This window comes from Xiphophorus couchianus, chromosome 4, assembly GCF_001444195.1.
Source record: "Xiphophorus couchianus chromosome 4, X_couchianus-1.0, whole genome shotgun sequence".
In the NCBI taxonomy this organism is placed as follows: Eukaryota; Metazoa; Chordata; class Actinopteri; order Cyprinodontiformes; family Poeciliidae; genus Xiphophorus; species Xiphophorus couchianus.
In genome coordinates, this window is record NC_040231.1 from 19732197 (window position 1) to 19744564 (window position 12368).

General features: G+C 38.4%; 1 protein-coding gene across 7 annotated transcripts; it reads left to right on the forward strand.

Moving 5' to 3' along the window:
• The first annotated feature begins 702 nt into the window (after positions 1–702).
• Positions 703–12033, forward strand: golm2 (golgi membrane protein 2). Of its 7 annotated transcripts, XM_028016005.1 has the most exons (10): positions 705–1762; positions 3952–4006; positions 4123–4225; positions 4741–4831; positions 5624–5750; positions 5917–6000; positions 6302–6580; positions 6751–6870; positions 8744–8911; positions 10058–12033. In XM_028016005.1, the coding sequence occupies exons 1-10, from the start codon at positions 1436–1438 to the stop codon at positions 10135–10137; spliced, it is 1434 nt and encodes a 477-aa protein (XP_027871806.1). In that variant the 5' UTR covers positions 705–1435; the 3' UTR covers positions 10138–12033. The 7 variants fall into 7 exon arrangements, with proteins under 7 accessions (XP_027871805.1, XP_027871803.1, XP_027871806.1 ...); XM_028016004.1 differs by having other exon boundaries at positions 703–1762; positions 5920–6000; positions 8744–11986; XM_028016002.1 differs by having other exon boundaries at positions 704–1762; positions 8744–11986.
• The last annotated feature ends 335 nt before the right edge of the window (positions 12034–12368 follow it).

Sequence of the window (12368 nt, forward strand, 5' to 3'; positions counted from 1 at the left end):
TTTGTTTGCAGAAATCTCTTTTTGTCTTTGTACACCGATGTAGTTATCCTATGTTTTTCTTTTACAAATATACAAACTTGTGAATTGTAGGGATGAAAGTTGTAGGAATTCTAATAGAACTGATCTCCAAGGAAATTGCTTATTTGTTGACAAGATACTCCATCAAAAGTGTTAGATATTAGTAAATACAAACATAACTATAAGCAAAATAAAATGTATAAATAAATAATATTAAATAAGTATACAGTATATTTAATAGTGTAAATATTAGTAATTTGACCAAATCTATTTAAAAAAAAAAAACCAGTACACTCTGTAACTGCAATGCAGTGACAGGTTTTATTTAGCATGGTATATGAGCTAACTTAGAAATTGGCATGTGAAACTTGTTTTTTATTCTTACATTTTTTTAATACTGTATGAACTAGTAGCCTGTCCAGGGTAAACTTTATCACTTGCTTATTGGCATTTAGAAACAGCTCTCTCATGACATAGGACAGCATTAGCGGGGTTAAGAAAATAAATAGATGGACGAAATTTCACTGTTAGATATCCTTTGAAAATTTTTTTATTGTTACATGAGATAGCTTTTTGTGCATTTTCAAATTACCGCACTGACATATTAGAAATACCCTTTACTGTCCCAAAAAGGGAAAATTCAGAATTTACAATTAAGGACTCTTATTGTGAAATTAACCGGAAATTGTGCGAAGTGCTTCCAGCTAACTTAACCCGAACATAGGATGTTTGTAGGTAAAGAATAGTGAGATAGATTGAAAGGTTGTGCCCGGGTTGCATTGTTAATGCGTTTAGTTGCTATGCGATGGTTTTGTTTAAGGTTTAATAAAGAAAAGGGTTTTTTCTCCGACAGCAGCTGGTGCTTCTCTGGCATCTCTGTGGCTGCAGCGTTAGCTAGTGTCACGAGATTAGCTGGACTTTGATATGAGCTAACGCCGACGTCAGATCAGAAACCAGGATCTCCGTGGGACCTTTAGTACAAAACTGCTAGCTTACAATCCCAGGAGCTCCTAAAACGCTCAGTACGTGTCGTGTCGTGTTTTACCAGAAAAATAATGACCGTGGCCCTGGCTGAAGGAGACAGTTAGCAGGAGCTTGTGTGGTGTATGGTGTTCTCGCAGCCCACTGCCACGGCGCCTCGTTGCAGTCCACGTCGAGTCTCATCTGCTGTTTCACAGGCCACGTCCCCGCGGGCGTAGTTCACAGAGGAGATGCCGAGTGTGCGGAAGGGGACGGAGAGTAGATACGCGTAGAAATGTGAAAAGCCTTCATCGTTTGTGACTGTGTGTGTGTGTTTGTAGCGTTTGTTTCCGACGGCATGTCACGCACACAGCTGTGTTTTACGTCGGGATAACACACTCCGAGCTGCGGTAGCGACCTGTAGTGACGTTAGGCTTTTAGTGTGCGTGTGTTTGAAATGATTGGGTTTGGTGCCAACCGACGAGGAGGCCGCATGCCGTCCTTCATCCTCGTCTTTCTGATGGTCATCATCGGCGTGCTGGCTTTCAACTACTGGACGGTGTCCAGCAAGCACGGGCATCTGCTGGACGAACTGGCGGAGATACAGACGCAGGTGAAGCGCTCGGACGCGGCGCGGAGCCGCCTGGAGAAGCGCAACTCGGAGCTGATAGTGCAGGTGGACACGCACAAGAAACAGATCGACCAGAAGGATGGAGACTACAGCTTGCTGGAGGGCAAGCTCCAGGCCAGAGAGGGGGCCATCAAGAAGTGCTCAGATGAGAAAGTAAGCTTGGATTCTGGCTTTGTTTGACCCGGTCTGACTGTCGTGACACGTGTACCAGAGATGTCACCAAAGAACTGTCCACAGAGAGAGTAAAGATGCAATTTAATAGTAAAAGGATGGATAAATATTCATACCAGAGGTAATCACTGTGGTAAATCTATTTCAGGAAAAGCCAATGAGCAAAACCACAGTAAAATGGTTTTGGTTTATGGAAATGTTGTGTATTACTCAGAACAAAAGGCTGTCGTGGTTATTTTTTTTAAATAAAATGCTTCTAGAAGAGACACAGAATCCTAATTATATTCTGAAAGTAAATCTTAGGTCATGACCTATGATTACATACTTGTAGAACATAGTTTACAGTTAAAGGTACATGCACAGCAGTATCTCTTTGACCTCCTGGATTACAGAGATGCTGTGTCGACACTTGGAGGTGAGTAGAGAAACATTGCGAAAGGATAACCTTCAGAGCCCAGAGGGAAATTACACATGTTCAACCTTTCCTGTTCTCTATGGCCGACTTCATGCTTTTCCTGTTCCTCCTTTCGGCTGACATTCGGTTTTTGTCACACTCAGGAGCAACACCAATTTGCAGCTTCATAATATCTTCATTATGTTGCTTAGAAAAGTCTGTACAAACTTTCGCTTGATTAGGATCTCATTCATTCTCACTGTTGCACCACCTTAACCGCTTTCTCTCGAGATCTGCTTCACCCGATGTTTTTCTATATAATCGCCACGTTGCACGCTTAAATGCTTGGCGTCCTCAAGCCCAGCATTTATGAAAGTATCTCAACCTCTCTTTATGTAGAAAGGATTGTGGAAGCCATAAGTACATTTATTTACTTATTTGTTTTACTTGGTTTAAAAATATATATATTACTCCATAATGTTTTTTGCTTCCTGACTGTGTTGGCATAATGCCATCCACAAAGTGTTCAGGAAAATATCCATTGTTGCTCTTTTGTTTGTCTGCCACGCATCATCCATGGTTCGCAAGTTGTATACTTTCATTTTTGCTTTTGTGAAATGTCTTCACAAAAGTAAAGACATTTCATTGTGTCTTTACTTTATTTTCTTCATTGGAGGTGACGTTGTCTTCAACCTGTAAACCAGCATACTTTGCTGATTTCTATCACAAAGCTCAGAAAGAGTTGCTCAGATCATGTACAGTACACTCAGTGTGTGGTTTGGGGATGTGGTCAAATCGTTAATTTATCTGACTGTAATATTCTGTGCCACTTTGTAGTCTGTACAGAAAGTTAGAGCTGGTAGTTTTTGCTACTAACTAAAGATGAGCATCTGAAGGCAAAAGAACCAGGTGTTTTAGGTGGAAACACCTTTCAGACTAGACTAAAGTCAATATTTGCATTTAAGTTGTGCTTAGCTACTGCAAATAGTAGATTTTCCCAGCTTCTTCTTCAAAGAGGCTGCTATGCGCACGGCCCTGGTGACCAGAGAAGTATAATTTCTAATAATAAATAGAAACTATACACAAATTTATGAGATCTGTTTTGTTTTTTGGCCATTTTCCTGTTCAGTATGCTGTTTTAAACCAAACTGCATATTTTCCCCTACATTTTAAAAATTTGTTTATAAACCCAGTTAGTACTGTAAGAAATTTACATTAAAGGAAATTTGCTTAAAATAATCTCACTATATGGAGAGGAGACGGAGCTTCAGGTCACAACAGTGTTTCTGACATTAAGCTGGAAGTTTGCATTGACTAACGCTCCACCTTGTCCTATGTAAACGTCCCACCCTTGTTTTTACAGAAGTGCCTAAAGCGAGAGGCCTGCAGTTACAGTAATCAAGTGGTGTATTTATTGAAAGTTATTGTTCAGCTGAGTCCCTTTTTCTAGTCAAGTTCTTTGTCATATGCCTCCGAAAGTAATTTAATGTCTAGTTTATGCTTGTAAATCTAATAAGTCATTAAATAAGACTAAAAAGCTAGGGACCAGGTTTTGGGAATAATGTATTTTGTCTCAAAGAACCAAGTATGACTCTTGTTCAGTACAAGACATTCAAGACAAACCTGCTCGTCTTGCTTTTCCTAGAATAAATAGCATTAAGCTGTCGAGTCCTGAGGGTTTCTGTCGTGTAAGCTTTTTGTTTGGACAACTTCTTGTTGTCAAAATGTAACACATTTCATAATTCCTGGATATATATATTTTTTCCTTTTGCCACAGGTGAAGATGCAGACTGACGTCACGTCCCAAATGGCCGAGGTGCAGAGACTTAGAGGTAAGACCAGACCAGCAGAGGGCGCTGTCAAGCTGAAGCTGATGTTTGTTTCAGTTCTTAGAAATTTACCCCTTTCCAATTTCATTGTGTTTGCATGGTGGTGTCGCTGCAAACAGAGCAGCTGACGGAGCTGAAGCAAGAGTTCATGAAGCAAGAAGAGCAGCTGAGAGAAGTGAAGAAAAATAGCACTAGTTTGGAGAGAAAACTGGAGTATGAGAGGTATTTGATTCACTTCATATTATCTGCTTCAGTGACTGCCTGGTTTTTTTGTCTTTTTTTATGCAACGTAAGTAAATTGTAGGAAACAACTTGTCTCTTTTTTGAAAAGATAGGTTTTTAATCATATTATGCTTTAAAAGCATGTAGAACAGCTTTAGTATCATGGTACTTAAATGTAATGGCTCCTCGTGTCAAAGCTTGGTATGTAATGTGTTAAATTAGTAACAGTTTAGCTAATATAGGAATGAAAACCTCTGTACTGTGTGAAACAAATTTAATTCCATGAAAATCATATTTGCAATCCCAGTCACATTGTTTGCATTCAGTGTAGCAATATAATATAATATAAGCTTCTCCTTTTTTCCCTCATTTTTATTTGGATAAGTCATCTAGACAATGTTAACTTGGCCTTGTTTTGTTTTTGTATGAAATCAGTTCCATAGCATGCTGAAATGACCCAGAATGACATGGATATAATATAGAAATGTGTGTGTGTGTGTGTGTGTGTTTTCCAGTTTGCAGTGTGGGCGTCAGATTGCACAGCTTAAGGGAGAGTATGAAGAAGCCAAAAAAGCCCTGGAGAAAGAAGTGTCAAGGTTGAGACTGGTTAGTTTTAGTAAACTTTGATTAACATTCCAGCTATTCTGGTAATTCTGCCTTTCTATGTTGTCGTAAAAAGTCTGGAATTTGAATTCAGTATTTTCCAGTTTTGGAGTGTATCCTTACGTTCTCCCCCCCTTATGTCTTTCCTTCTTTTCTTTTTTGCTTTCTTCCTTTTTTTCTTGTGACCTGTATTCTCTTCCATTCTTGGTTTTAGTTCTTTCCCACGTTCTTGCTTTTCTTGTGTCCTACCCACCTTCCATTATTGTCTTTCTTTCCTATCTTACTTTTGTACTTTCCTTTTTCTGCCTTGCTCTTCTTTTCTTTAAATGTCGCTCCTCCTTTCTTGTTCCCTTCCTTTCTCACTTTCATTGTGTCTTTACTTTATTTTCTTACTAATTTATGCCCCTTATTTCCTTCCTTCCTCTCAGTCTCTGTTCATGCCAGTCCCATATATAAAACCTGAACCTCTGTATTTAATGGTTAACTTTGTGTTTAATGTTTTTAAATGAGCATTAAGTCTGCAGAACTCTGAAAACTGGAATATGTAAAAAAATTAAAACCTCAAAGGTTTATATAGGAAGGTCCTGTCTCCATGTTGCATTCCTAATTTATTCAGCAGTGTAGTATTTATATATAGCTCTTGTTTGTTTTTTTATTGCTAGAACTGTTCCAAATAATTTTAATATTTAGTTTCCTCGTATTTCTACTTTGTTCAAACTTTCAATTCTGTGCTCTTCCATGTTTCCCTCAGGCTTACACTTGTTCCTGTCTCTTGTTTATCTCTCTGTAATCTAGTCTATGGTTGGTGGCCAGGTCAATGTGGGGGCAGGAAAGCATGCAGGGGAAGCAGGAGGTGCAGATGTGAATGGAGAGCGCCAGACGGTGGCCACTCACCAACATGACAGGCACTCAGAGATAAAAGGTAGATTGAGCATGCCATTTTAAATCTGATCATCTATAGCAAAAATCTAAAATCTTTTCCTGGTGCTTAGATTGTTATGCACTTGTTGCATATACTGATTGGTTAAAAATTATTAAATACTTTTATTTTTTATTTATTTTTATTTCATCTCATTCCTTTGTTGCAGAAGAAATGGGCAAACCTGGCAGCGATGCTGGCATGCCTGGAATTGAAGACAGTGAGGTGGGAAAAATGGATGAAGTTCAGTTTGGTAAGCATTAATTCTAAATATTGGAGACAATTTTTTGTTTTGCACACCAAACACTCTGCCAACTGTTTATATTATGACTGTGCCATATTGCTGGACCAGCTCATTAGGAGTCTATTGATTGCATAGTAAAGTCAAACAATTATCAATACATTTAAAGTTGCTTTTCTTTCTTTTATCTCCTAAAATTTACTGCCCTGTTCAAATTGTTATGGGAATAACAAACATAAAAGTGGGTGAGACCACTTTATTGGATTAAATGTTGCAACATAAACACTCACTTTATCTTTATTTTTATTTAAAGCCTTGAAGAAGCCCGCCATCACTCAGAAGCAGAACGAGGCACCTGATGTCGGAGCCGCAGCTGGTGCTGGTCCTGGCCCGGAAACAGCCGATGGTGCCGGAGGTCAAGGCATGCTGTTGGACCAGCCCAGGCTCCAGCAGGACCGGCTAGAGGGCCGAGCAGTGGGGCTCGCACCCCCAGTCATCATTAAACAGGAAGACAAGCCAATAGTGTTTGAAGAAGATAACAAGGCAGGGATGAAGGCAGACGAGCTGGGAGAACAGCAAAGGCAAAACCCAGGTACAGTCTGACTCTGCAGCACGTGAATCTTGAAAAAAAATCAAGTACTTCAAGAATTCACATGATATAAAATTGTGCTTTTGTGAAAAAAACTAATTCTCGAAATGCAATTCTTGATGACGACTTGTGAAGGAGTTATGATTTGTTTTGTTTTCCCTCTGACCTTCAAGTAGACAGCAAACATTTGAAGATGATTCCTCTGCCTCACGATAACGCCCAGGTGCCCAAGCCCATCCAGCTGCAACGCGCCAAAGACCAAGTCCCTGCGGAGCAGCTGCACCACCGCCAAAGTGAGTTTCATTTTGTGAATATTAAAACTGGCGGTGGGGAAGGTGGTTTGGGATGTATTCTGTCTTAAAGGGTACATATTCATGGCATTAGGGATTCTTGCGACTTGTCTTTGTCCTAACTCACTCCAGAACAGGATCCAATTTTCCATGGTGCCATTTGTGTGATTTTTGCCACTTGCTCAGTGGATATCCGAGTCATTTTGTGAACATGAGTTGGAGTAGAATCAGGGTGTTGAGAGAACCCTGGATTACAGAAAAGAGGAGACAAATAACACACACACGGCTGCCAGATTATCTTTTCCAGGTGCCTGGCTTCTGCTTTGCTCTGCTGCCTTTGATTCTTCCTCCTCCTCCTTTTTAAATTGATTTCTCCTTTATCTCCCTTGTGCCTCTCTGCCAGGGATCTTTTCAGTCTTGTAAAGGAAACATAAGTCCGTAGCACCCAGGTGCTTTTTCTCTCAAAAAGTGTGACGGCAATCTGAAAAAGCTGGACCTCATTATTTATTTACTTAGCTTTCGACATGCCTAAAACTTGAGCTGCTGTAGTCAAGTTTTGGAACGTTACCACAGAAGTCATTGTTATTATTGTTTATTTTACAAATACAAATCAAATTTCTTTCAGACCCTTGAAACAATACTTTCAGGGATCTGCTGTGAAGTCATCACATGCTGCATCCATGGCAGCCAAAAGGGGTCATCTGTGTATGTGGCTGGTGATTACATACTTTCCATCTCCATGCTGAGAATAATTACCAAATGGGGTTAAGGAATGAGGAGTAGAGTGAGGAACTCCATCAGCATCATTACCTGATGATGTTAGAGCGATGGAAACTGGCATTATGTCCTTGGCCCCTCCTTCCGTTTTGCCTCCTTACTCCTCCGCCACAGCCTCACTCCTCTTCTTCTTCCCTCTGGCTGTTGACCCCATCCAAACCCTCAACCTTCTGTTGTCAGAAATGTAACATTGTGTTGTGCTCTGGCCATATACACCATATACTTGCAATGGTTCATGATATGTATCTTTGAGCTATTTCATAAAACTGGTTGATCATTGGTGGATGTAATAGTTCATACATTTGCTGACTTTGGAGAGAGTCGAGATTCACCAGGGAGCAATGTAACAATTCAGGAAAGATTTAGAAAAACAAAGCCTGATAGAAATATGCTTGACATATTATGGCAACTTGTTCAAGCATATTGCATCTAAAGAGTTATGTGGTAAACTTATGCTTATATCTTGTGGAGGTTGAGACTATTCAATATAGAACATTTTAATCAACACAAGTAACTGAAAATGTAGGAAAAATCAAAGAATTGTACATTATCAATTGCATGAATGTACAAAAGTTTTTGCAGAAGTGATTGATTTGTTTATTTATTTATTTATTTATGTGCACAAGTGATTCAATGATTTGAAGATTGAATAAGTAGTTTTAAGAATTTCAGTTCTAACCTGAGAAATGGACCAAAGTGTCTAAGAGAAATGGTTAAAATAAAATAAAATTTCTCTTTTCCAACAAAAATCATACATCTCTGCTGCGCTGCTGTCATTGAGTGGACTCAACAGATGTTTCAGTTACCACTCGGTTCTTCTTTTAAGAAAAAAAATGTTGGTGTAAAGACGGCACTATTTTTTCTTTTTCATGGTTTTGCTGCTTCAGTCCATCTAAGGCTTTCCTCCTCAGAAATGCCTGTCTTCCAAATTAAAACCTTTCTCCATGTATTAACCTCATCCTCTGTGTACCATCACTCACTCCTCCAAGCATTCGTTATTACTTGGTTTCTCCCCATCCCCACACACACCTATTGCCTCCCACCACGACTGCCGCTGCTTCCCTTCTTTCCTGACGAGGCCCTTCTCTGCCTCCTGCAGGCCGGTTCTTTGATGAGAACGAGTCCCCAGTAGATCCGCAGCACGGCTCTAAGCTGGCGGACTACAATGGGGACGACGGGAACGTTGGTGAGTATGAGGCCGACAAGCAGGCCGAGCTGGCCTACAATGAGGAAGAGGATGGTGATGGTGGGGAGGAAGACGTTCAAGGTGAGCCAGGCCTGAGCCCCCGGAGCTGTGGACTGTGTGTCCAGTGTGTATCCACCATTCCTACCGTGTTTCCTCCTCCACCCCTCATTCTGCTGCAGCCCTGCTGCACTGGTCCAGAGTAGCTCACAGTACCCCGAGTCTGGTCGTTGGATCAAAAATAAGTACAAATGTTCATTAAAAATAATTTTAAGAAACATGGGGGTTTTTTATACAGGGAAAATTTGACCCTTGAACTTGCGGTTCTGTGAGAGTTATTCAGTTGCCATCTAGTATTTTCCATCGTGCCTGTGCTTCGTTTTAGCTAAACCACCTGTCTGTGCCCACCAAACATCTGACCTACATCTAAACCAGTAGATATATATAGCTCACTGTGTTACTGAATGTTTCTGTGTTCTCCTTGTAACATTGAAGTGCATGCCTCTTGTTTGTTTTCTTTGTGATTGCTTCCTAACACTGTTTCCTTTCATTGCCTCCTTCGCTATAGAAAAGTGTTTTAAATAATTGATGTGTGCGAAAGAAACGTCCTGACATGTCACTTGAACATAGTTTTGTCATGTATATTCTTGTTCTACCTTATGAATAACAGATTTATTTTGTGCATGATTAATGTATACATTTGATTTTTTTTTAAAATATATATAGAACGTCCTTTTTATTTTGTCTTCTGGAAATTGGGGACTTAAAGTTCCTAATCAGTCTGGAAAAGTTTGGAATTTGACTCAAGAACTAGGAAAAGAAAATGTAAATATATAGCTATACTTGCATAACAATATGATATTAGACTTTATTCCCCATTTTGTAGTTTCTTTTGTCTTTCCTTTCTTCCTTTTTTGATACCTTCTTTCCTTCTTCCTTTTGTCCTGTATTCTTTTTTTATTCAATTAAAATATAAAATACATGCTGATCTCATAGGAAAATTTCTTCCTTCCTTATCTCCCTTTTTTCTTATTCTTTATCTACCTCCTTTGTGCCTTTTTTACTATGTCTTCTTCCTTCCTTGCTTGCTCCTTTTTTTTCAGGTTTTATGTTGAAAGCCTGCCCTATAGAAATATCGGCCATAGATTTATAGTGCATATCAATATTAAACATTTCCTTTCACTTGGTAATTAATCTCTAATGTTGGTTTGACCTCCTTTTCTTTTCCAGATGACGACGATCGGGACATTCAGGACAGAGACCGAGCTGTGGATTATGGGAAAAGACATCAAAACAATGACATTCTTTGAAAAGAAACTCACTCAGCTATAACTTATTAAAAAAACTTCCTTCCTCTGCAATCGAGGTGTCTCCTGATAAATTAGTTGCAGCACCACCTTGTCTAAGCACTTACAGCGGACTTCTTTAGTGTCATGGACTGTTTTGACACATTCAAACTAATTCTGAATAATTATTAATAGAAATTAAACACGGCATTCTCCTGAGCTGCTATATAATTGCTAATGTTTTTTTTTTTTTATATAGTTTTGATAGTAGGGATGATGTGCTGTGGTCACTGCATTTTGGTACTGGATAACTTCAGGTCATCATAGACTGTTCTCGGAGAGTTCGATACTTTGAATCAAATCATCTTTTCTTTAGCTACTTTCTCTTTGCTTTTGCTTGATATATATATAAAAAAAAACTGCTTCCTGGGATAGTTGTCAAACAAACTAATCTGGGATGGGATGCCTACAATGAAGACTATTTTTTCTTTTACTGGAGTGGAAGATTCAGTTGCCAAGGACTTTACCGCCTATTAAACCTCTTTGTTTTTGTGACAGAGACCCAGAAGTGCTCCTCATTCTGTTTTTAAATGCCACTGCATGTGAAACAAAGTGTTCAGTCATCAAAACTAAGCAACACACTTGCTGCTTAAGCAATACTTAGGATGGTGTTAGGAGCAGACGTTACACATGCTTCCACCAATGAGGTCTCTTGGATTTTGATGTAGTTGAACTGTTAACATTTGTACCAAGGGAATAATTCCTCACCTTTGGGGAAATCTGTAAAACCAGAAATCAGTTGTTTGTGCAACCTGGACAAAAGATTTCTCACTGAAAAGCGCATTGAATGTAATTTAATTTTATTAAAGGTGATGCTTCATGTCTTTTGTCACTTGTTGCGCTTGCAGATTGGCAGTAGGAGTGATGGTTTGTCATCACTAACAAGATGGGTTTAGTTGACACGGCTTCTAATGTAAACAACCTCTGAAATATTGTATTTATCAGAAATATTCATCATTGCCTTGCTTGATGGAATTAACAAATACTAAGTTTTGTTATAAAATCATTTTTCTGTAAATGCTTTATTTTGGAAGCTGTTTTGACAAAGGGTCAGTTACTGTATATAAATGTGGAAACTTCAGGAACTAACACAAAAATATCTAATTACATACTGTAATTTTGTTTGCTCTTGCCATTAAGTTTAAATGTGACATTTACATTTTCAAGAGTCTGTGTTTACTTTCCCTTGTTTTCAAAGGTATTTCTTACATTGTATGTAATGAGCATGAGTATTTTACAGACTGATCAGTTTTAGCCATGAAAAATAATTTTCTTCTGCATTCATTGGCAGGTTAATGGTAATAAAGATGAACAACAAACTTCCCAAAAACCATATTAAATCAATTTTAATAACCTTGGTTAAAGTTCAAAATACAGCATTAAAACGTTTGATGAAGTACAAAAACTTCATATTATACAGTTATATGAAAATTATTGGTATTTTCCAGTTCTGGGTTTGTATGGTAATCATTTGTGCTAACTGAGCTTGTTTCTTTGTTTATGTTAATGATTGAAACTGTAAGGTCTGAAATACATTGCTTCAACAATGACCTTTTTTTTAATGACTTTTTTTGTTTTGTTTACATCTGCCTGTGATGCATTTACTGCATCATCAGACTCCCAACGACTCAGACTTGTTTCCTATTTAGCTTGGATTTACACTGCAGTTACCAGATCATTGCTGTGCAACAATGTTGGAGTTAAGATTTGCAGTGCTAAGGTAAATACCATTAGTTGTATATGCCATGCAGTGAGTGTATGCAAGAAAAAACCTAAGACACGGTAATTGTACTAAAATGTATTTACATTCCTACATTTTAAAATGTAGTCATCTTATTAAATGTCTTGGGTATGTTCTAATTTTCAGTCTATTAGCTGCTAATAATTATCTAACTATTAGTTAGGGAATTGAAATGTACCATCTCCTTATTTTACGCTTGGTTTAAGTTGTAAAACAGATTTCAGTCTTGGGAACTAGTTTGCAAAAGTTTGTAAAGTTAAATGATTTTGGGTCCAAATTCAAACAAAAACTAGGATGGCTAATTTGTGTTTACTCAACCTAAGTTAGTGTAAGCTAAACTTCAAGTTACTGAGGAAGTTAACCTTTGTATTCCAATTAATTTAAATGTAACTTGCTGAAACTTGAGATAAGTAATGTTGCTACATGTAGGATTGTTACGTTTATTTAATAAATA

Bases quoted from the DNA above. Each gene is read 5' to 3' on its own strand.
- golm2 (XM_028016002.1), top strand. From the start codon at position 1,436: ATGATTGGGTTTGGTGCCAACCGACGAGGAGGCCGCATGCCGTCCTTC. The intron at 4,226-4,740 runs GTATTTGATTCA...TGTGTTTTCCAG, and splicing joins AGAAAACTGGAGTATGAGAG to TTTGCAGTGTGGGCGTCAGA. The intron at 6,871-8,743 runs GTGAGTTTCATT...TGCCTCCTGCAG, and splicing joins GCAGCTGCACCACCGCCAAA to GCCGGTTCTTTGATGAGAAC.